Below are 23,130 nucleotides of genomic sequence, written 5' to 3' on the forward strand. Positions count from 1 at the left end.
CGATGTTGTCCAAGGTCCAGTGCCAAACCCGAAATCGATCTTGATTTGATCCAGATGGCAATATATGTGGAAGATTGATCTCGCACAGAGCATGCGCAGTTTGATCCTTGCGCCGACTCTTGTCGTGTTCGTGTCAGTGGACAATGAAAGTTAACAAAATTAGTTGAGGGACCAGAGGCGGGACAGAGCATATCGACACGCAGGAGCGTGCAGACGGCCTTTGCTCGATAGAATCCACAATGTCAGCCTCACCGCCACGGGTCCAGGAAATCCTTTTTCGAAGAGCAGCAACGAGTCAGTCTTATCACAGACCATTGACCTGATTATATCGAAGCTGTGTGACATGTCGGACATGTTGCCGGGGCGGTGATATTTGCATATCGTGTCGTTGTGAGCTCAAGCTGAATCTTCTCCGGCAGAACGAACACCTAAAAGTTGCAGAGGTGCGTTGTTGGTGTTGAACTTAACCTCAGACTTCAGCTTGTCAGCATATGCAGGCACTGGAGCTACACACCGATGGTGGCTTGATTCTGTGCCACGCACCAACGGGCAAGGAGCAGATCCAAAGATCTAGCGATGTTCCATAGAACTTGTGTCATCGGACGGCGTCCTATCCACAAGATTGACGTTGCATGAAGGGGTCTTCTCATTCAGCGGCTCCCCGCACGACAAGGACCCTTCCAATGTTTCGTGCGCATTGCAATATCTGCCCCTCGAGTCGGACACGATCGTGAGGAGTAAGATCAGCCTTTAGTCATCTAGTAGCTACGAGTCTTCGCACCGTCGACTCAGGCACACAAGAATAACAGCTGGAGATTGGATTCTGCTCTGAAGGTGCCGTCGGCTCTATGAACAGAATAGAATACGATGCTGGTTTCGGAAGCTAAAGTGGCGGCCGCACGCACGCAGTTTGGACCAAGACACAACGTCCGGGTGAGGCCGCTTGTGCCGCGTGAAACGGTTCTCGATCTTGAGGTGCAAATGATCTGTCTAAAGATCGCGCCCAAATATGAGACCGTCGTTGATAGCCAAAGTTAGCCAGATCTGTTGACAACAAGAATTTCCGACTGACCGAAGTTCAAGTGGAAAAAGGCTAGCTAGAACTGCTTAGGCATATCGTAATGACGATCTTGATCAAAGGATCGCACTGGGTATCTTGTCTTGGTTGTCCAAAACTTGACAGTCGGACCCTTCACAGACGTCATGAGTAACGACAAGTATCCATCGAGTGAGACAGTCGCATTCGCTAATTGTGGTCAATCAATATATCCACATTCGCTTGCTGAAGCATAGCGAGCGCAACCTCACATATTATGAGGAGGGTATTCTTCTTGAACCGAGTAATCGCGCTCCATATATCTGAGTTCATATTTCAGAGATAGCGTGCGATCATCAGATAGAGTCTCAGGCACGACTTTGATCGGGCTGTAGACCGGGAGGCGAACCTGCATGAAGACATGGAGAGATTGATTCAAAAAGATCCCTTCCTAGCGCATGGTGAGAAGCCGGGTGGACCACAGGTGGAGGCTTGGGAAGGCGAATCACCGATGCATCGTGAGCCTGTCGGTATTAGGTCTGCCGGTACTTAAGCGTTATAGGTCAATGACAGGCACACGCAGAGATCCCTCGAGCTGGCACGTCCACTGGAGATTGCTTTGTTGTTTATGTCCATCAATCGCGATCTCACACTCTATTCCCACCCAATCAATGAGATTCGATGGCCTAACTCGAAAGTTCACGGGCGCTCAGGATGGCGAGGAGCCAGGGTCTACACAGCTATGCAGCCAATGAATCGCGCAAGCCACAAAAGGCAGAGCGAGGCGAAAGCAAGCGACCGAAGCTCACGACACGTGCGCGCTTCCCTCGAAGCAGAATGACACGCCCTCTCGGTGCCGAAAATCCACCTCCTGTCCCCGTCTTGGGGCTTGCGAGCTGTTAGATTGTCTTTGCGACCGTCACGGCGTCGCTTAGCCTAGCCATCCGAGCTTGTGGTCTGGTAAGCAGACTTGACGAGACTAGTAGAATAGGGAGCTGCAGCAAAGCGCAGCTGGGCTTGGAACGCACGGAGCGTAACTGAGACAGCTGTTGGGCTGTGGGATTCGGTGACTGGTCGTCGTCAGGCTACGCCGCGACGGTGACGTCTCCTTGGACCGACGGTCGGGATGCCGTGTGCATGTAATATATCATCATCCATTGTGGTGCTAGCGTGCTGTTGCAGGTGCGGGCAGCAAGATGAGGCTTTGTCGAAATGTGGACTTGGGTTGCGAGCCGGGGCGCTGCTGCAGAGGTACAAGGGCGAGTACGGCGGCTGCGAGGCTGCGATTCGCTGTTGCTGATGGAGGGGGATCTGGCAGCAGAGCAGACTGAGATTGAAACCCGATTCCAAACCACAGATTCGATCGACTCCACGGCCCACGGGACTTGGTCGCGAGATAGCCCGAGTCACGGCCGCTAGCCGAAGCGGGCTTGAGGGCATCACGATCTAGGATAGCTAAAGTTTAGGGCCTGCAGGCGCCTGTACGCACGCACGCAGCGAGTCCGGGCATTGGCTATTGCTCTGACCAGAGGCCACCGGAGAGGCTTGTGGCCGTGGTGTCATGTTGGTGGACAAGAGACCCGACTGGAGGCGGACTGGTCGAGGGCTGCCGTATCGTAGCCGACGATGCAGGCGGCACACCAGATCACGCATCTAGCTAAGCAAGGACGATAGGGTTTGAGATCGGTGCGTTAGAGGAACGTGATGTGCATGTTGTGTGGCAGGAAGCGAACGGACGCACGCAGCGTCTGCAACCGCAAGCTCAACGGCATGGACCATGTCATGGCTGTTCGAATGTCTCGCTCTGGCGGTAGAAGGTTATGCGTTGCCTGTCCTAATCGAAAGGCAGGCCCACCAGTGGCGGCAAAAACCCTGACAAGCAAGAAGACACGAGAGCGGATGTGCCAGCGGTGGCGGCCATCCCTGTCACTTTATGCCTATGTGATCGTCGCAGACCGTGCACGCCCGTCAAGTGGTGCTAACTCAACTCAACTCGATGTTCGCTCGCATCAGTGTCAGGCACGTCTCTTAAGTCTCTTTTCCGACCAGACCAACGGCCTCCTCCCTCTTTCGCCCACAACGTAGACTCCTGCCGCAAAACTTCACCCTGCACCCATCTGTACATCACAATCACCCGCGCTCCTTCCGAACTCTCGACACCTGCTCTTCGCTCTTGCCGCACCACGTCTGTCATCCTATTTTTCGACTCGACCGCAACTGCCACATCCGGACCTCGCGCACGGAATTCTCGCTGAACGCATGGAATTGACCCCGCCGACACCAAAACTCGACTAGACTCGCACACCCAAAGGAATGAAAATCGCCATCTAAACAATTCATTACCACTCGTTCCGCCCGGTCTGCAATACCACATATCTCTATCGTCGCGGTTATCGAAAACGAACATGGAACCCAGCGACAGACAAAGGCAAGACTGGGCTCACCGGCAACCGAGTCCCGTCGAGTCTCTGGCTAACAAGCAACCCAGAGCTGCATTGCCGCCCATCAAGATGCTTGACTTTGTGAAAGCAAAGCATGAAGAGGCCGACTACCAGGCTCGTGGCACAAACATGTCCATGGCGCCTTCTGCCACGAACAGCCCCACTATCGCCTACCCTTCTGGTCCTCCGCCACCATACAGTCGTCCCTCGTACCCTGATGCTCGTCTGCCTTCGGAAATGCGTCGTACTTCAAACGAAGACCCCTCAAACCAGGCCAACAAGCAGTCGCTGCCATCTATTCATGAAGCTCTCGGCGTCGAGCAACCTGCTTCCTATTCATCCGCCACTCACAGGCCTTACTCATCTGCACCTCAGCCTGCCTACCACGCTCCGGTCACTGCCCCTTCACCTGCTTCGCCCGCCCCTGCTAGAAGGTCGTTCGCTGCCATGGACCCTCCTCCCCCACCGCAGCCCACCTTTTTCACCCATGGTCCTCGCAGCCCCCACTCTCAGCCTCATCAAGAGATCAGTCCTCGTCAAATGCCTGAGCATGATCGCCAACGTTCAGTATATGCGCCTCAACCAATTGCAACACACGCTGGCCAGTCTCCCATGAACCATCAATCGCAGCACCCTCGTTCATATCCCGCCGCTGCTTCTCACGAAAGGACCGCTTCTCACCCCCTCAGCATGCCTCCTGTCGCTCCTCCTCCGTCGGCACCTCAGCATGCTGTTCCTTATGGCTACGCTCCTGCTCCTGTCGCGGTCCCTGCTCCTGCACCTTATGCATCTCATTACGCCTATCCTCCACCGGCCCCGCACTCCGCTGCACCTACCTCATCGATATATCAACCATCAATCACCCAACCAGCTCCCCCTCAGAACAGCGACCCCGGAAGAGCCCCTTTCGGTGACTCTGTGAAACGTCATTTGGATATGTGGGACTTTGGTGAAGCCCTAAACGAGGTTTGCTTGCCCCGCAAAATCATCATATCTACGCGTCACTAATCAAAGCACCAGATCGCTGACTCCAGCAGCCATATGCTGGAATTCAGCAGACAGTGCGGTGCCCGTCTGCACCAATCCCAGAGATCAGAACCTACTCCTGGCAACTTGCCTCAGCTGCAAGAAATTGATCATTTGATGGAAAAGTCGCGCCGTCAACTCGACTGCTATGCTAAGATGCGAGAGTTTGTTATCGCTCAACAGACCGCCTACTTCCACCAGGCTCAAGAACAACAATCCAGAGCCCAGGAAGGCATGAAGCGTGATTCTGTTCACCAGAGTGAAGAGTCAAAAGCAGGCGGATTTGCCGGTGCCGAGGCCAAGAAGCGCAGAGGCGTAAGTATTTATCCTTATGAAAAATTGGTGGAATCAGAACTAACACTACTTCACAGCGTGCTGCTCCTCCAGGCAGATGTCACAGTTGTAACAGAGCCGAGACGCCCGAATGGCGTAGAGGTCCTGACGGAGCTCGCACCTTGTGCAATGCTTGTGGACTCCATTATGCCAAGCTAACCAGGAAAGCTGGGAAGAACGCAGCGGCCATCTCCAGCTCCAACCTCCGTCCAAAGGCTGACGAACCGCAAAACTGAAGTTTGCAGAGCGTAACAATCGATCGTGGACCAATGAGCCACTCAATCGACGCATCGTTTGTTTACCTTGCTCGACAAAACAGTACCGGTTGATCAATACGAAAACAATACGTCTCTTTTCGGTGTTTGCATTTTCGAACTGGTATCTACAACAATAAAAAAAAAAGCGAGAACATGTGCAGGCGTCACATGCGTGGGGCCTTATTAGAGGCCGTATCTCTCCGGGACAAGGGTCTGACCGGACAGTGCATCAACAGGTTTCTGCGAGAGGTTTTTAGACGTCTCGACTGCATATTTCGCATACGAAGGATCACGGGACACGCATACGATGGCTATTAGGCCATCCTTCACGACACTAGCATTGGGAGCACGGAGTTTTGCAGGATGCTTGCTTGGTGGGAGTTTATTTTCTGATTGCAAACTTTTTTTCATTGCGACATGGCTCAATCGGCCATGTTAGTGGCTCGACGAGCACGAGCTATTAGGCTCTCATTGGTGTTTGGCTACCAGACTGTCACATTCAGGCAGATGGTAATGGGGACGGATTGTCCATTTCTGATTCGAGTGTTTGCTACTTGAGAGACGGCGAGTGGTGGAAAGTAGAGAGTGCCACATAGTGGCACATGAATATAAGTCATGTGTTTGTACAGGCTCGCTGCATAACATGGTGAAATCTTGACAGGCGTCAGTCGCCCGATGGCAGAAAGATCAGGCATCATGCCATCATGGCCAATAGTATGAAGACGGCAGTGAGAGACGAGCGAATGGAATGCAGATGAGACTAGTCGGACGGTTCTGCATGCAGGGTTCGTTGGACATGTGTAGTGACAATTAGTAGTCGGCAGGTGCAGTTCAGTAGGTTGCTGTGGCACGCGGGATGGCTTTTGGGCGGATGGCTGCATCTGACAGGTGCGAACGTCGAGGTGCCGTGGCGCCTGCCCTGAGTTCACAGCTCTGGACAGACACTTGGCTAGCAGGGAGCCGATTTTGAGAGGGCGGTCGTGTATAAGGAGGACTTGGAGTGATTAGGGTTGATGCCCCGCGATCGGGAGCGGCCGTGGGATGCTGGCAATGGCGTGCTTTGTCCAGTGGTCACTGGCGTCGAGCATTTGTAATGCGCATTTCACATCAATATCCGCCAGCTGCCATATTGTTTTCTTTTCTGCCTCTACCCGCTGTCCGCTCCTCGTCGACCTACCAGCACATCTCCACAGGCTCCACTATGTGGTAGCCGCCCACACGACTGCCTATCGCGGCCCATCAACATTTCTGCCATCAATCAACAATTCTTGCAGCCGCGCCTGCAGCTGCTCTCGTTTCAGCACCACTCGTCTTGGAACCCAATTGAAGAGCCCGTACTACGTTGCGCAGACCACAAGCCATGGGTCTTCTGTAGGAGCAACCACAGCCCTCGATTCGACCACCACACACGCTAACCACTCCCGCCTACAGAGCTCTGGGAACGCCGCTTGCCTGGCCCGAAGCGAAACAGGTGGCCGGACAGGTTCGCGAATGGGGCATTGAGGTACGTGTACCCGCTCTAGCCGACGCACACAAACACAAGAGCTGAGAAGAGCGAATAGCAACTATTGGCGACATGGAGACGAGCCAAGGGCAAAGAGCGCGATGCCCTTCTCTGGGGAGACGAGATCGAGTACCTTGTCGTGACATACGACCATGACAAGCGTGAGGTCAAGCTCTCGCTACGCCAGGCAGATATTCTCGAGGCTTTGGCTAGCGATGAGAAGCTCCTCGCTCAGGGTGGTGGTGTAGACGAGATTCAGCGTGGTTCAGCCAGGTACGCTTGTGTCTGCCCTACTCTGCCTTGTGCAAGTCGCAGCCGTACTGATGCGTGACAGATCTGGCAAGACGGCGCCCGTCTTTCATCCCGAGTTCGGCCGTTTCATGCTTGAAGCCACTCCCGGACGACCATGGGGAATTGACCTCAAGGATCTGCTGGACGTCGAACCAGACATGAAGTGGAGGTAAGCAAACAACCCAAGAGACATTGATGAGAAGACGGAGGTACTGACCAGCTTTCCAGGCGCAAAATCGCAAAGGAGCACATGGAACCCAGCGAGTTTCCCATTACTTTGACCACCTTCCCACGACTGGGTGCTAAAGAGCGCTCCATCACTCCCGAGTACCCACTGAACGGCGACAAGCTCAGGTCTCAGTTCCTGCCCGATGAGATCGCAAACCCCCATATACGTTTCCCGACTCTAGCCGCAAACATTCGCGCTCGCAGAGGCCGCAAGGTCGAGATCAACGTACCCGTGTACAAGGATGAGAAGACTACATGGCCCTTCAACGACCCAACCGTCGATCACGATCTTCACACTTGGCCTGAGGATGACGACGTTCGCAATGGAGCCGCCAAGGAAAATCATATCTACATGGACGCCATGGCCTTTGGCATGGGAAGCTGTTGTCTGCAAATCACTTTCCAGGCAAAGAACATTGACGAAGGTCGTAAGATGTACGACCAACTTAGTCCTATTGGTCCAGTTCTGCTGGCTTTGACTGCTGCCACACCCATCTACAAGGGCTTCTTGGCCGATACCGATGTCAGATGGAACCAGATCAGCAGAGCCGTCGACGACAGGACCCCTGAAGAGCTTGGAGAGAAGGTTCGTATTTTTGCCTCTTTTGCACACGATTGAACTAACGAACTGCAGCCATTGAAGAACTCGAGGTGGCAGATCCCCAAATCTCGTTACGCTTCAAACTCCACATACATTGCTCAAGACCCTCGCCTACGCAAGGAATACTTTGACCCTAACCTCGTAGTCGACCCGGAAATGAAGCAAAAGCTCGTAGACGGTGGCATGGACGACCTCCTAGCCACCCACTTCGCCCACCTCTTCATCCGCGACCCCATCGTCGTCTTCAATGAAGACCTGCAGGAACTAGACCTCAACAAAGTCGACCACTTCGAAAACCTCCAATCCACAAACTGGCAACACATGCGTTTCAAGCCTCCGCCTCCCGGCAACGACATTGGCTGGCGAGTCGAAGTCCGCCCCATGGAGATCCAAATCACCGATTTTGAAAACGCCGCCTTTTCGGTCTTTGTCGTGCTCATCACTCGCGCAATCCTAAGTTTTGATCTTAATTTCTACATTCCCATTCAGAAAACAACCGAGAATATGGAAACGGCACATTTGCGCAATGCAGTTACAGAGCAAAAGTTTTGGTTCCGCAAGAATCCCTTCCCGGCAATGAGGCAGCCTAGATCGGGTACTTCGACGCCGACCCAGTTCTCTAGGCCCCCTAGTCCCTCGAGCCCTGTGGAGGATGAGTACGAACTCATGACTGTCGATCAAATCATGAATGGCAAATCCGATGGCTTCCCCGGTTTGATTCCTTTGGTGGAACGCTACCTCAGCAGCATCAACGTGGACGTTGAGATCCGCTGCGAGATGGCCAGATACCTCAAACTGATTCGTCAGCGTGCGACTGGCGAGTTGTGGACGGCGGCGAAATGGATCAGACATTTTGTGGCCGAGCACAAAGAGTATAAGAAAGATAGTGTGGTGGGTGAAGGCATCACTTTCGATCTTGTCAAGGCTGTTGAGCAGATGACTATCAATGAAGGTAAAGATGGGTTGGGTGCTGAGATGTTGGGACGAGGAAAGTAGAGGGGGAGAGGAGAAAAGTCTGTGTGTGCATATTCATCCTGCATATATCATCCCCTTGGTTGGCGGGCGCCCTATCGAACATATATACTCTAGAGCAGAAATACCCCTAGTACATGACACCTTTCCGAACATCATTCAGGAACATTAACATTCCCTTCAAATTTGGTATCTCTTTGGCCATTTGTGTGTATAACACACACATCCTCTTCCATTCCTTTCGTAATAACAGAAGACCATTCGCTCGCTCGCTCACTCACTTCAGAAAAAGTCAAAGCCGGGATTCATCGTCGTACTCAGCGGCTCAACCTGCGTAAACGCCTCGAACGTACTCGGACTCATGTCCAAAAGATCGTAATCCAAGCCCGAACCTCCGGCCACATCACCACCGCAGTCCAAATAGCTCGCATCCATAAATATCATGTTTTGTTCTTCTTCTTCTACTGGCGCCAACACTGATTGTTGCTGATTGAGATTGAGGGGGAGGTTAGCAGAATGAGATGGAAGTGAAGATGAGGATAAAGGCACGAAACGGGGAGGGTGGAAGGGACGTGATGAGGAAGGGTCAGTAGGTTGAGAGGCGGTGGTCAAGGCGTGGATGTCTAGACCCAGGACCATTAATTCTTTGCGGATGAGCTTTGATGCTGTTGCGATGACTTTGGAGGGGGTTTTCGAGGTCAGTCAGGTTCTTTCAAATGTAAAAGTGTGGTTTCTAGGGTGGAATGTGATGATGTACCTGGATTGGTCTTCTTGACTCTTTCAAGCGCGGAGAAGCAGTAGGATAGTCTTTCCATGGTGTATCGTTGTGGATTGGTCGGGCTTGCCTGTAATTCGAGCAGGAGGATTGAGGTGGCGGTGTACAGACTGTACGCTAGACTCAACACCACGTGCCCATCGCCAAAAGTGCGGACGAAGAGGTCAAAGAGCGCTATGATTGAGGTTGCGGAGGATATGCATTGGATCAATGGATTCTGATCGATTGTCGTATTCGCGGACGCATGATTCGAACTGCTGAGTCTGAGTAAAGTTCGGTGGAGGAGGATGTTGATTGTATGGTAGAGGCAGCTGTATGCAGGTCAGCATATACAAGTCAAGCTGTACAAGCAACTTACTTTAGTGTGACGATATGTGAAGGCGGTGCTAGTTGTGGTAGAGCTCCGACGTTGATCTTCAAATGCTCGGGTAAATCTCTCCACCAAGCTCTCATCTTTGAGCTTTGCTCGAGAGCACATGCTAGAGCACTGGCCGAGGATAAGTCACACGTCGGACTGTAAAAGTGGATGAGCACCTGGTTTAGTATCTCAGCGAGTTCACACATGTGTATAAAGCACGAGATCGAATGTGCTTGTCTGGGAGGATAGTTGGAAGAGGCTAGGCCATGCGGCACCCATGTCTCGATTTCTGCTGTGTCATCCACTGTTCATATCATCAACACACACTCTCCACAAAAATCTGCATCTATGTAGTGGGAGCACTTACTGATGACTCGCGGAGGACTGACGTGTGAGTTCTGCAGCATGGGTGCTCGTCCGAAGTATAGCGCAATCAGCTTATCCCAGAAATAGCAACTCCAGAACAATCGATTTCTGATCTCGACATCCTCTACAGAAAACTGAGTGGAGTCAGTGTAGTGTCTGCCATCAATACACATGCCCATGTCGTCGATCAGACGGAAAGCCATGCCACTGTACAGCCAAGCCTGTGTCCTATTTCCACGGCCACATTCTTGAGCACTGAGCAACAGCAGACTTTGTACTGTAGGCACCTTACTCTGTCCATTTCTGAGGTCATCAAAGAGATTCGTGACGGCAGTTTGGAAAAAAGCGGCTCCTTCGTCGAAAGGAGCAAGCAGCTCTTCCATTCCAGGCTCGGTCTTGCACCAACGTACGGAGTGTGAGAGCATTGCGTTGAACAGTGCTGACGAGTAGTACTGGCCTCCAGTCACCATGTCGCCTGACAGCTGTTAGCAAAGGATCACTGGGCGCAGTCTGACAAAATGTACGCGTAAAAGCTGGCCGGTATACAAAATTGAACAGCGGCTGTATCCAAGACCAATGCGAATCAAGTAGATATCTATACGGCTCCTGTCGACAAAGTCAGTCTCTGATACAATCGTTGCCAATCACAAAACGCAATCTTACCGGCGTAACAGCGAGCTTCTCATACGCCCTCTCACGCCATGCGTTATTCAGCAGACTTTCCCTCTTGAGCACATTTGCCTGCTCTGCTTCTTTATCTGTCGTCCTTGTCCGAACGCTTCCTGGCAGTTGGAATAGACTCGTGGAACCGTGAAAAGCAACAATTTGATCGTTGTCACTCTCGGTGGGTTTGGAAGTAATCGTCGAATTCGCAGTGGTGCTTTGCTCGGGAGAAACAGTCTGGGCTTGTGATGTTGATGAGGTGGAAGCCTCGAGCTGTGAGGAAGTCGCGAGCAAGCTTTCAAGCTCCGCAACTCGCCTTTCCAACTTTTGCGTGTATGACAGAGTAGGAGCGCTTTAGTAAAAAGAATCAGCTTTGCCAATTTTTTCCATGCAGTGTCAACCGTTCTGGCTGCTGTTCCGAGAAACATCTTTGGGTGTGTGATTGGAAACTCACAGTAAAAACTCGCAGGTCTCCGAACGCGTTTTACAGCGGTTACAGATGGGTTGCACTCCGTCGCATTTCACCTAGAGAAGCATTGGCAATCAATAAATCCTTGTGGTCACCACTTTTGGTCGGGGGTGTACCTTTCGCCTTCGGCAAGGCTCACAAGAAAAGGCGCTTTTCTTGGGGTGGCGGCTCGCAGTGGCAGGCATGATGCTTATCACTCCATAGATAGCACGGTACTTCCGCTACAATGAACTCTCTCGCTGGACCATCGCCAGTCGATCGGTGTATCCGGTTGTTAGGGCTAGTTGTGTGGAGAACGTGGATGAAGGTGGAGGGTGCGGACGAACACGGACAGCCAAGCTTCATCCCAGAGTCTAAATATCAAGTTTGTCACAGTGCAAGCTTTACTAGACTCTAGAAGTAGGTTGGGAAGAGTATACCTCTTTGCTCATTATCACATATCTAGCTAATCATGCAATGCTATACTCCCATCCAAGAGTCAACCATCCTCGGGTCGTATCTTATTCTCTCCTTCTGAATCCATGAAGCTCATCCTACTCGACAACTACCCAAAATCACCTTCGTCATTCGACACGAACATACAGTACTGTTTCTACTCAAGACCGCCCAGAGCATCATTGACAATATCCATAAGAACAGGCCTCTTGCTGTTTGTATTCTCTGTACCGAACAAAGCCTTCGTCCCTACCTTCCCGACCTTGCCAGGCACTTTGAAAGGTTTGTTGACCCTCGAGTTGTCGTTGTGATATAGACTCTTGTCAACTGGCGACCCGGAGAGAAAGTCTTCGATACCTTTACGTTGAGCATGAGGGTTACGCCTGCGCTTCTTGGAATCTTCGCCGCCCTCGAGGGCGTCAAGCAGATCCCTCTTGCACGGCGACTTTGCGGGTGTCTTCTGTGTAGCCAGACTTGCAAGCAGTGCATCTTGGAAATTGTGACCACGTTCCGCCAACTTGGGAAGATTGTAGATCCATCCTTTACTTTCCACCAGTTTGAGAAATTTGTCGAGTAGTTCGTTGGAGGCCAGTGTCTCTTTGCTTCCAAGTACGACCATCTTACTTCTGGCACGCGTGAAAGCGACGTTGAGACGTCTCCAGTCTCGAAGAAGATCACCGACGTTCCCTGTATCGTTGCTGCGCACGCAAGAGATGAACACAACTTCTTTGTCGCGGCCTTGGAACTTGTCTGCCGTGTGCATTTCTACGCCCGAAGCTTCTGGGTGTGACTTCAACAATTGACGCAGCAGGGCAAGCTGAGAGCGGTAAAAGGCTATCACTCCAATTTCGTTTGGGGGAACGCCCTGCGAGATCAATGACAGCACCAGTTGAGTGAGGAGTTGGGCTTCTGCGGCATTTACAATGCGGGAGCCGACCGCTGTTTCTTTTGGCACGGGACAAAGAGTGTCTGTGTTTGCGAAAACCACTTTTCGAGATGAAGATAGGACTTCAGAAAGCCAGCAGTTTCCGTGAGCTGGGCCTAGACAAAGATTTCGATCTAGAGACCAGGAGCCTTGGGGCTCGGAGTGGTATCTCATTATGCCGTCAGGGTTAGAGACTTTGAGGGTTCGGGAAGCGACAGCGCCGTTGCCACACTTCAGGCGGCCAGAGTAGATCAGAGTCTTGGACAGCAGTTGCACTTCCTCGCACATGCGATATTGATGTTCCAGATTGACCACACTCTCTGGGTGGCGGTCAGACAACAGCTTGAATAAACTGATATCGAGGCCTCCTTCTTGGGCCTCACGATTCTGCACCAGAGGCGGGAGTTGGTAGTGATCTCCAACGAGAACAAATGTTCTTGCCATGCGGATGGGTCCGAGACAGACTGGAAGGGTGATCTGTGATGCCTCATCTACAATGCAGTAGTCATAAACTCTGCTCTGGAAGAGCTGATGATTGACGCCTAAACATGTGGTTGCGACAACTTGAGGCTTCATGTATGTGTCTTCCAGCTCTTCCATGCTTTGCTTCGGTGTTGCTGCCAGGTGAGCAAACTCCTGGACCTCTGGGTGAATCTTTGCCAAGGTGCCCAAACGCAAGATAGATGCATCCGAGTCTCGCAGCTTCAACAAAATATTGTCCACAGCGGTATGCGTGTAGGAAGTCAAGAGCACACTCTTACCACGAGCAACCAAGGCTCTGATAATGTGCGCGATAGTAGTCGTCTTCCCCGTACCTGGCATGCCAAGTACAAGGGCATAATCTTTGGCAGACATGACTTTATCGATCGCAGCATGCTGATCCTTGTTTATCTGCAATTGACTAGCCGGCCCAGACAAAGCATAAGCTGCAGGCTCGGGCTTGAACACAGGGTCAGTGTCTTCGACGACTAGCTTGCGCAAGTCTGCAGAGCGATAGACATTGTCATCCATCAAGGCCAGGAGGTTGTTGCGAACAGTAGCCATGCCGTTGCTGAATTCGTCCTTGTCGAGACGATAGACAATGGGTGTTTCCTCAACGCCTTGAGCATCTTGGCTGGGCTCGTCTTCTCTCCCAACCTCCATTATACCCGAGAAGGTCTGGTTCGTGTTGGTGTCAAAATCAGCTTGCTTCTGACGTGCATTGTGTAGTCTTCTGTCAACCGCAACAGTAATACGCCCTCTCGACACCTTGGTTACATAGCCGTTGGCTAGGGCAAAGTGGCCCTTTTCGCTAGATATGACGATCGGTTCTCCAGTGGTGATTTGAGACTCGGTGAAAGAGAAGCCTGGCGGAGGTTCTTTCTTGATGAGAGTGTAGCGGTACCGGTTGATCTTGGTCATGTCGTTGAGTTCTCTCATGGACCCCTTCTCAATAATGACTTCTGAAAAGCAGCGCCCGAGCTTCTCACGCTCGGTACTTAGCATGGTCCAAAGCTCGCGGCGGAACTTCATCAACTCAGACTCTTCCTTAGTCAACAGATTGTCCCATTTCTTGAAGAAGTCTTGGTGAACAGGCTGTAGCTTGCCGACGAGCTCATTGAACTTCTCCTTGACACCAGCACTCTCTGTCGTACCGTCTTCCGCAAGTTTGTGATAGAGGAAGCACTCTGTCTTGGCGTAGCATCTTCCACACTTGCGCTCGTCTTGTATCATGGGCGGAAGCTGGAGACGCTCACGAACATAGCAAGCAAGCTCATTCCGTTGCATGATCATGTGGCGCAGTTCATGGCGTATCGCTGGAATGCGTGTAACACTCGAGTTCTCCATGTAGTACAACAAGCCATAGATGACGTCCAAGTCGTACCGATCAGACAACAAGAGCGTGTACAATGCTGTCTGTGCGCGATGCGAGGTGTTTGTAGTATTGCGTCCTGTCTTGACTTCGAAGGGGACCGTCAACGCTCGCGTCCCTTGTTCGTCCTCCATGCGAACTTGAACGGTAGCGTCAATGTTACCTTTGAGACCATAGGTTGGCGACCATACGTGTTCTTCGACATCAAGCAGCTTGGTGATGCTGACACGGATCTTCTTGCCGCCTCTGTCTTCTGCCAGAGCGTCGGGCCCAGGGTTGGCCTTGACGAAGACTTTGGCCCAGGAGCTCATCTCAGGCATCTTGCTCTTGAGATGCTCAAATGCTTTGTTGGTGTCTTTATGCCCGAGTTCGAACAAGCTTTCCAGGTACTTGCCTACTGTCTTGCCGACAAGCTCGTCCAGCGAATCTTGGTCCCATTTGTTTGTCTTCATTGCTTCCTGGAAGATCTCATGAAGCATCGAACCGTAGACAGAAGGCTCACTGGAGCGACTTGTTGCTTTGACTCTGTCCTGAAGAACGGCTCTGCGGATGCATTCAAAAGAATCTGCAACAACTGTAGCTGAAATTAGATGGTCAGGGTGAACGATGATCAGATTTTCGGCGTCATCAATAGTGATCTGGCCGGCCACGTTGAATCGGCCAACGACATGCACATAGGATCCAGGCGCGCAATGCGTTTCAAGCCATGACTGTCTCAAGGTAATGGACTTGTTGCGCTTTTGGACTTCATCCTCAACAAACAAGACCTGAATGGGGGTTGTCAATTCACCAGAACTCTTTTGGGGAAGGAGCGATGGCACAACACGTGGCTTACCTTTTCGGCCTGTTGACGACCACGAGGGTCGATGTACTGACCGTCTACGACTTGCTTCACCAAGTAGCGTTGGATGGCGCGAGACTTTTGAGTAGTCTTGATGACACTTAGCTATCTACCCCCTAGGAAGATTCGAGATACGTACAGAGCTAGCACTTGTACTCGCTTCCAACGCCTGAGTAGCATCCATTTCAGCTTGAACAAGCTGATCTTCATCGAGGTCGGAACCACCAAATTCGTCGTCGTCATCGTCATCAGAGAAGCCAGTAAGATCGAAAGTTTGTGGCTGTTGCTGAGGTGGCGGTGCTGGTGTTGGCAGCGGCTGTTCGGGCTGCGCGATAGCACAAGTGTTTGGTTGTGAATCAAATTGACCGTTAGAAGTACCAGGTCTGCTTTCGAAAAAGGAAACGGCATTCTCGATCTCTTCATCGTCAAGATCGTCTCCAAAGTCGTCGTCTCCAAACTCATCGTCGTCTTCGTCGATAGTATTCATTATCGTCGTGTCGGTCAAAGAATTGTTCCGAGTGGTGCTGTTCGGTTGGATCTCTGCAATAGCATCCAGTGTAATGTCATTGTCATCAAATTCTGTATCATCATGCTGATACGAATACTGCTGTGACGAACGTGCTGAAGTTGGTTGTGATCTTTGATGGTCTGACACGGGCCTGTGGATACGAGGGAAATCGCCCTTGTCAGGCAAAGGGGACGAGCTCGAAGGAATGTCCTTGTGGGCAAGAGATTCTTGGACTTTCTCGACCAACATGCCCACCCGTGACAGCGGCTTTGCAACAGCTGGGTCTTGAGGAATGCTGTTGTCCCGGAAGATTCCATTGACGCGGCGTCGTTTGACTCGAGAAGACGGGAATTCCAGACCACAGCTCGCCCATCTCCTCAAGCCACCCACGCTACCGCCAGGTGTTCTAGGAGCTGATCGAGGTGATGAGTCGTTCATAAGATGGGCGAGTGAGGGTATGCGTTTCTCAATGGGCGTATCGTCAGGGTTCCTGGCAGTGGCATATCGTGTCCACAATTCGGCGGCTGGATCGGCTCTCGGAGTCTTGAAAGCAGATTGTGGTAGCTTAGGATCGGGGAGATCAGAATCATCATTTTGAGAAGAATTGACGGGCGATGAACTCTGTGGACGTCTTCTTCTCTGACGGGGAGTCAGGTCTGGATGTGAGCTATTCGCTATCCAACCGATTTCTTCAACGGGCGACTCTTCTTGCGGCGTGGGTCTTCGTAAAGCGTCCTCGGCATTTCCGATGAGATCAGCAAGAGGTAGGCGCATGGCCGGCGTCGAAGGTAGAGGTCTATCCTGGGCGAGCTTGTGAGGTGAAGATGGAAGTATAGCTTGCTTGACAGGCGACAGCGGAGCAGCGGTGGTAGTGGTTGGATTTTCCTTGTCGGGGTGGCGGGCGAACTCGAAGGCTTTCAGTTTGGACTTGGCCTCGGTCGAAGGGTGAATTGGAGGCTTCGTCGGTGGAACAGGTCTGTTTGTGGACTCGTCGGCGGAAGGTTTCTTGTCGAAGCTGCGATTACCCTGCCATCGCGGTTTTGACTGTTGTGGATCAGTATTGGATGACGCGTTGTGAGAAGACTGATTGATCTCACCTTGGAGCTGTGATCTTGCTCGAAAAACGACTTTTGCCTTGAGGACATGATAGGGTAGACAGGCACGTTCAAGTGACTTGATTGTGTATAGCCGACGACTGCTGTCCCTCTGCAGCGATGCTTCCTGTCGCCAGAACCAGTTTCGTGTCGGCTTCGCGACACAGAAGTCGCGTTCTACCGCGCCTTCCCCACAACTTCTTGGCGCTCAAGATACGATAAGATAATCAAGGACCGAGAGGAAAGCATGGGAACCCAAGCTTGTGCTTATACCAATTGCAACATACCATATCGCTCCCATTATCAACATGTCCAACACTGATCGAACAGGATTGAACTCGTTGCCCGATGAAATCAAGTCTCAAATCTTGACGTATCTCATGCTCCCTCCACCGTCGTGGAACTGGCAGAAGAATACGCTTGACATCAGTTTAACCCGCTCGTCTGACTTGACAGATAGACCTCTGAAATCCTTGATATGCGTGTCCAAGACCTGGTATCGACTGGTCTCACCGCTACTGTACTCGCACCTGCAAATTCGACTCCAGACTCTTACAAATCAGGCCGAGCCATTGCTTGCACCAAAGATCAAGATCATCACCCAAAGTTTCAAAGAATGGCTATTCCGAGACGCTGGCTACCCACACGATATCCGGTTGCCGTACCGACATGTTTGGCAGAGCGAACCAACGCCCAAAGCTGCGATGTGGACGACAACATTGAACGAACAACTGTCCAGCTTGATAACTTTTCTCTATTCGCAAGCCAATTGCAGCGCTGGTGATGGCGTGCAGTCTCTAACTATAATCGCCACTGAAGAACTCAACGACGTCAATCTAGACTATATACGTGATGAGATGCATTGCTTGATTGCTACAGCCGCTTTCTGGAACCTGCTGTTCGAGAAGCTTGATCCTGCGAGGATAACAATCCTAGCGCCTCCGAGCACACTTGCTTGTCTGACCAGCTGCAGTATGAACATGATGGATGCATGGGCGTTTCCAGGCATGGCTATGCAGTTGGTCTCGTTCTGGAGAGAGCCCAGGCCTGTCGAAGTCGCCGATCACTGCCGCTCGCCAACTCAAAGTGATTACGATATGATGCAACCAGTCGAACTCATCCTGGAGCCGAACGAGTACGGCAGACCCGCCCCGTCAAGTCCAATCTACATAAGACCTTGGACCCACCTGGCTGTCAACGAAGGGTCATTCCTCGAAGCTTACTCGACGTACGAGTATTTTCACAAAAACCCTCCCGGTATATTGGCAGCAGTAGGTAGAGCATTCAGGCTCGAGATGGACATGTGGTCAGTGGAATACAAGGCAGTCTTCCCTTTCAGCAATCATATTGGCCCACCACTTGACCGTATCACATACAAGGGCAACTCATCGAACGTACGGAGACTGTGCGTCAAGTTAGCACCCGACCCGGATGACAAAATCCTGGATGACCCGGCCCAAGTTGGCAAGGCAGACATAGCCGATTGCTGGCGCGAAGTTGAGACGACTTACAGATTTCTCACTGATCCTGCGCTCAGGGGCGAACCAGACTTTGCACAACCTGGGCCTGCCGGAGAGCTTGAGATGTTTGGCTTCGGTGACAGTAGTATCACTTCGATCAGAGAGACTGTCAGCGACTCACTAGCCACTGCTGGATGGCAAGAGGTGACTGAAAACGAGTGGCACAGCTCTGGACTCGTATCACGTTTGAGGCCGTCAGTGACTGGCGAGATGGGTATAGTAGAGAGACTGGAGACTACGTAGGTTGAGCAAACTTCTCTGTATAACCAATCGAAGTTGTACAGCCGCTTTCACGTCAACAGTCAGTCAGGTGAAGCTGAAGCCATCAAAATGCACGGTGTCTTCCAGATAGTAGCAAAGGCCACAGAGAGGCAATGGTATTAGGACTCTCCATGGACGCTGATCGTTTACTGAAGAGACTGTGCGTTGCTATAGCTCTCTACACAACATGACTGTGCACATGAGAGGGGAGGTACATAGTAAGTTCAAGTGGATGAGCAAAGACATGAGTGAAGTTGTGGTACGTGGAGATGCCACTGTATGACGAATACAAAGACGATCAAGAAGCAGCTTAGGCTTAGAATCTAAGTCTCTTGATGCTTAGTTGCCTTTATTGCCATAGCCTCTGACCATACCCTCACACAATCTGCAATCGCACTCGGAGATCTTGTTGTTAAGCAGGTGCCAGATGTGGTAGATGCATTGATCGACAGACGGGAATCTTCCGCGTGGGTGGCCATAGAGGTAGATGTCTTTGCGAGGAGGGTTCTGTTTCCAGACCGTGTAATTGATAGGAAGACTAGTAAAAACCAGCTTCACTCCATAGACGTTCGCTGTGGGTTTGTTAAGGCTCGCTGGTTCAAACTGTGTATAGATCAAACTAGAACATACAGTATTTCTTGCTCAGAGCATCCAGGTACTCGGTGGGGTCTTGTTTGGTCATCTTAGCGGTTGCGCTGGGGACTTTGTCTGCTTTGCCGTCGCTCCAGAACAGGTAGTGGAGAGGAACTTCGATTTCTTCATTGTTGTCTTTCTTTGCATCGATAAGAGCTTGCTGTTCTTTAAGCCATTTACCAAACACTGCTGGATCCATGGTCGCGTACTGGGTCCAGCATGTGGCACGTGCGCAGCGTGGTAAGTCGTGGCGTTTATGTGGGGAAGGGAAGTTGTGGCGGTGCTGGTTCACTATATACCAAACATCAACCAACACGTTTGTAGTGTTTGATTTGACATAATGTCATCAACTTTCCGGATTATTCTTCTTCGGGGCTTCTTGCTACTGGATCTTTCTCCTAGGACTTGAGAAACCTTGAACATTGTTGTTTCCATACACCGTGTTGGATGTTTCCATCGCCATGCTACTATAACCCGGAACATACTCAACTCCATTCAACACCCATACAGCAACACCCTAACGCACTATCAACACTACAACTCCAAAAGACATGTATAACCCAATACTTGGGAAATGGATGCCCACGCCAGAAACAGACCCCATGATGCGACCACGCTCACCTCGGCCCACACATCCATCAACGACCCAGCAACGCTCCAGACTACGAGCTTCTAATCAACTCCAACCTCCCACCTCACCCAGACTTCTCAACTACATCTACTTCCCCACTCTTGCCGACGAACTACACGAAAACATCGAAGCAGGCTACTCTCTCTCAAACTCCGACTCGGACTCGGACTCGGACTACGAATTACCACCCCAAAACATCCATCGCGAAGGCAAGCAATTGCCTGCTTGGCGGAACAAATGGTACAAGGAGGGTGAGCAGAATGCAGCCAGAGAACTGGCTATCTATCTAAAGCCAGCGCCTACGGACCAGGAGGATTGGTATGGGTTTGTGGTATTGCCGAAACCTGAGTCTGAGCCAGAACCAGAGCCAGAGGAGGATGATGCGGAGTTGGATTCACCGTCGAGACAGTTGATGCTGGAGCTTTCGCAGTACTCGCAGTCGGAGTCCCAATTGCAGTCCCAATTGCAGTCCCAATTGCAGTCTCAGTCGCAGTCGCAGTCTCAGTCGCAGGTGCAATCGCAGAAGGATGCTAGGCGTGTGGATGACCACGACGATCCCATGCCGGAGTATCAACCGATTGTCACCCCAATACACGAAGAGGTGTTCTTGTGGGTAACTCGAGATCCAGCTCCTGCCCCCGCCGAGTCTTCGAAGGTGTCGGAATCCTGGCTCAGAAAAGACGAGCTCGTTGCGTTGGAGAGAGAGTACGGTCGTAAGCGCAAACGCACAGCACAGGAGAAGTTGTTACGAAGACTAAGAGGCAAGTATGCGCCACGCTGAGCCTTTCTTCCTCGAGGACACCACAACAAAGTAAGAGGGAATCCAGAATCGCCACAGGCCATCGCAGATTCATTTGGAGTACACATCGATCAGACCATCTAATCAAACTTCTCGGCTCCGCTGATTGAAAATTTGATCCATACTCCACGATGTAGATGGTCATGCATGGTAGATGGCGCCCGACTGGACTAAGCATATGGATGAGGGCGGCGAAAATTGGTTTGGCTGGGGGACAAGGAGATCAGACTGAATATTCACGCATGGAAGGATCACCTGCCTAGTAGTTGATGACAGGTACAAGAAGAGCATGCTGATCCCAGAGTACGAGATAATGCATATTCGAGCCACTTTCTACCCACAACGCCATGAGTTCTTTATACAATCCTCTCCATCTTCAATCCCTCTTCTTCTCAATCCTCGGAAGCGAAATCCAGAACAACCAAATAACAACCAAAAGTGCCAGAATAATGGGTTGAAGAACCTGTACGCCCTTCGCTTGCGCAACAACACCAGTGACGAACGGGAAAATAGCTGCCCCAGACCCACCAAACGCAGCAGCAAACCCAATGCCACTGACATGCAAATGCTTAGGCAAAAGCTTGGTCGTCGCAACCACGGCAGCGGGGAACAGCGGTCCCAAAAAGAATCCTTGCAATGCGACCGCAACAGCAGAGACGTAGAATTGTGGGACGAGCCAGAAGAGAAGTTCGAGTCCGGTGGCGATGGGGAGGTAAATGGCAATGGACAGCTTCTCACCGATGCGTGGTGTGACGAAACCAAGCACCAGTCTGCCGACTGTGATGCCGAGCCAGAAGCCAGTGGCAGTCATGCCAGAGGCGAAGGCACTGCCTCTGCGTTCTCTGATCATGAAAGTGACGATCCAGCCGCCAAGTGCAACCTCAATTCTACAAGTGAGGGTACAGTTAGCATGCTTTTTATACAAGGGTAATAAAAGTACAGGCGAAAGTCGAAAAGCCATCAGATGGCTTTTGACCTGCACTATTTGTACCCTCGGCTTACGTACCCTACGTATCCTAGCAGGAACAAGGCGCATAGCCATGTGACTCGCGCACTAGGCATGGTGAATAAGGCCTCTTTCATCCGATTACCGGACTGATCTGTAGTTCTGGGGTGTGCGAGACGAAACACTTCTCCGGTCTGGCCCCAGAAGGCCCAGAGGCTTGTAGCGAGTTCAACGGCGGCAAATGCGATCTGAGTAGGGTTGTTGTCAGCTAGATCAATATACAAACTGGCCGTTTGAGATCATTACCATAAAGTAGTACCACGTCCACCAAGGTTTGTCGGCCTTGGTGATCAGCGATGTCGCAATCAGAGGAGCAATAGTCGCTCCCAAGCCATAGACTCCGTGGAGGAAGCCCAGCACTTCGTTGGCGTTGGTCATTGCACCCATCCAGGCATTCCAAGCTGCATCTTCCAGTCCGTTGCCAAACCCAGCGATTGCAAAGACCACGACCAGAACTGGATAAGGTGGATGTACAGCAATGACGATGTATGCCAACAGGTGGCAGAGTGGCCCGATGAAAGCTACACCTCTCTGACCGAACCGGAGGTGTATGGTATTGTTAAGTAACGCTGATGCGTTGTAGCCAATAAGTGGACTGAGGAAGATGAGTGATACGATGGTGTACGATAGGTCATAGTGTATTTCCAGCTAGTCTCGGTCAGCTTCGATGGGAACACTCGGTGCCAGCGGTCAAACTTACGTATGGAATGATCGCTCCATAAGTAGCATCATTCATGCCTGTAGATGCGAGCATAGTCAGCATATATCTTATGTGCCGACGGTCTCGCGTAAAAGCCGAGCAGCCATAGGATTTTCCTTACCCATGATAGCAAAGCCCCAGAAGGCAGCAAAAGTACGCCAGAGATTCGTCTTGGGTGCATTCCATCGCTCGGGAGCTTCATGAGAAGCTACGGTAGGAGAGGGCAGAGTCTCATTCTGATCGTGCTGCTCGCGATCATCATCGGAATCAACGTGGGCGTGGCCGAGTCTTTTGCTTGACTCGGCTGGAAATCGTTTCTCAGACCCTCTTGATGGAGAGCGGATGGACTCGAGTTCTATGTCAGAGCGAATGGGGTTGATTCCATTCATGGCTGTGAAGGATTTCCTTGTAGTTCTCGTAGAAGACATGTTCGAGTTGTACGACTTCGCAAAGGCGTTGTCCAATGTGGATGTATGAGGTGTCTCAGCGAAGCTCAATTCATCAGAATAGCAGAGCCTTTGCTGAAACTTCTTGGTGATATGTCGATGGAACTTGGTAAGCTGGCATCATCTCTGTTCATGTGAAGGGCGTCATGGAGGAGGACT

The 23,130-nt window shown here is 51.5% G+C and overlaps 9 protein-coding genes across 9 annotated transcripts; 4 read left to right on the plus strand and 5 right to left on the minus strand.

Annotated features, from left to right (window-relative positions):
- Positions 1–2,201: 2,201 nt before the first annotated feature.
- Positions 2,202–2,599, minus strand: M436DRAFT_67670 (uncharacterized protein; the record flags this gene model as incomplete). Its single annotated transcript, XM_013567734.1, has 2 exons — positions 2,202–2,482; positions 2,530–2,599. The coding sequence occupies 2 exons, from the start codon at positions 2,597–2,599 to the stop codon at positions 2,202–2,204; spliced, it is 351 nt and encodes a 116-aa protein (XP_013423188.1).
- Positions 2,600–3,546: 947 nt separating this feature from the next.
- On the plus strand, positions 3,547–5,072 carry M436DRAFT_57099 (uncharacterized protein; the record flags this gene model as incomplete). Its single annotated transcript, XM_013567672.1, has 3 exons — positions 3,547–4,443; positions 4,498–4,818; positions 4,875–5,072. The coding sequence occupies 3 exons, from the start codon at positions 3,547–3,549 to the stop codon at positions 5,070–5,072; spliced, it is 1,416 nt and encodes a 471-aa protein (XP_013423126.1).
- Positions 5,073–6,453: 1,381 nt separating this feature from the next.
- Positions 6,454–8,713, plus strand: M436DRAFT_85911 (GCS-domain-containing protein; the record flags this gene model as incomplete). Its single annotated transcript, XM_013567755.1, has 6 exons — positions 6,454–6,464; positions 6,525–6,597; positions 6,656–6,870; positions 6,932–7,057; positions 7,117–7,702; positions 7,751–8,713. The coding sequence occupies 6 exons, from the start codon at positions 6,454–6,456 to the stop codon at positions 8,711–8,713; spliced, it is 1,974 nt and encodes a 657-aa protein (XP_013423209.1).
- Positions 8,714–8,971: 258 nt separating this feature from the next.
- M436DRAFT_57387 (uncharacterized protein) lies at positions 8,972–10,794 on the minus strand (the record flags this gene model as incomplete). Its single annotated transcript, XM_013567720.1, has 5 exons — positions 8,972–9,366; positions 9,447–9,775; positions 9,823–10,126; positions 10,190–10,663; positions 10,713–10,794. Coding segments are annotated over 5 exons (1,584 nt in total), but the record flags the coding sequence as incomplete, so codon positions are not given.
- Positions 10,795–15,482: 4,688 nt separating this feature from the next.
- M436DRAFT_57137 (uncharacterized protein) lies at positions 15,483–17,026 on the minus strand (the record flags this gene model as incomplete). The annotated part of the gene is made up of 2 exons (XM_013567684.1): positions 15,483–16,925; positions 16,979–17,026. The coding sequence occupies 2 exons, from the start codon at positions 17,024–17,026 to the stop codon at positions 15,483–15,485; spliced, it is 1,491 nt and encodes a 496-aa protein (XP_013423138.1).
- Positions 17,027–17,283: 257 nt separating this feature from the next.
- Positions 17,284–18,738, plus strand: M436DRAFT_85913 (uncharacterized protein; the record flags this gene model as incomplete). The annotated part of the gene is made up of 1 exon (XM_013567756.1): positions 17,284–18,738. One exon carries the CDS (start codon positions 17,284–17,286, stop codon positions 18,736–18,738), a length of 1,455 nt encoding a protein of 484 aa, XP_013423210.1.
- Positions 18,739–19,095: 357 nt separating this feature from the next.
- Positions 19,096–19,588, minus strand: M436DRAFT_57243 (uncharacterized protein; the record flags this gene model as incomplete). Its single annotated transcript, XM_013567701.1, has 2 exons — positions 19,096–19,328; positions 19,387–19,588. The coding sequence occupies 2 exons, from the start codon at positions 19,586–19,588 to the stop codon at positions 19,096–19,098; spliced, it is 435 nt and encodes a 144-aa protein (XP_013423155.1).
- Positions 19,589–19,940: 352 nt separating this feature from the next.
- On the plus strand, positions 19,941–20,801 carry M436DRAFT_67677 (uncharacterized protein; the record flags this gene model as incomplete). Its single annotated transcript, XM_013567735.1, has 1 exon — positions 19,941–20,801. One exon carries the CDS (start codon positions 19,941–19,943, stop codon positions 20,799–20,801), a length of 861 nt encoding a protein of 286 aa, XP_013423189.1.
- A 394-nt stretch (positions 20,802–21,195) lies between these two features.
- M436DRAFT_85916 (MFS general substrate transporter) lies at positions 21,196–22,914 on the minus strand (the record flags this gene model as incomplete). Its single annotated transcript, XM_013567757.1, has 5 exons — positions 21,196–21,706; positions 21,826–22,013; positions 22,072–22,473; positions 22,526–22,563; positions 22,647–22,914. 5 exons carry the CDS (start codon positions 22,912–22,914, stop codon positions 21,196–21,198), a joined length of 1,407 nt encoding a protein of 468 aa, XP_013423211.1.
- Between the last annotated feature and the right edge of the window lie 216 nt (positions 22,915–23,130).

Source organism: Aureobasidium namibiae, assembly GCF_000721765.1.
Source record: "Aureobasidium namibiae CBS 147.97 unplaced genomic scaffold scaffold_23, whole genome shotgun sequence".
Taxonomy (NCBI): Eukaryota; Fungi; Ascomycota; class Dothideomycetes; order Dothideales; family Saccotheciaceae; genus Aureobasidium; species Aureobasidium namibiae.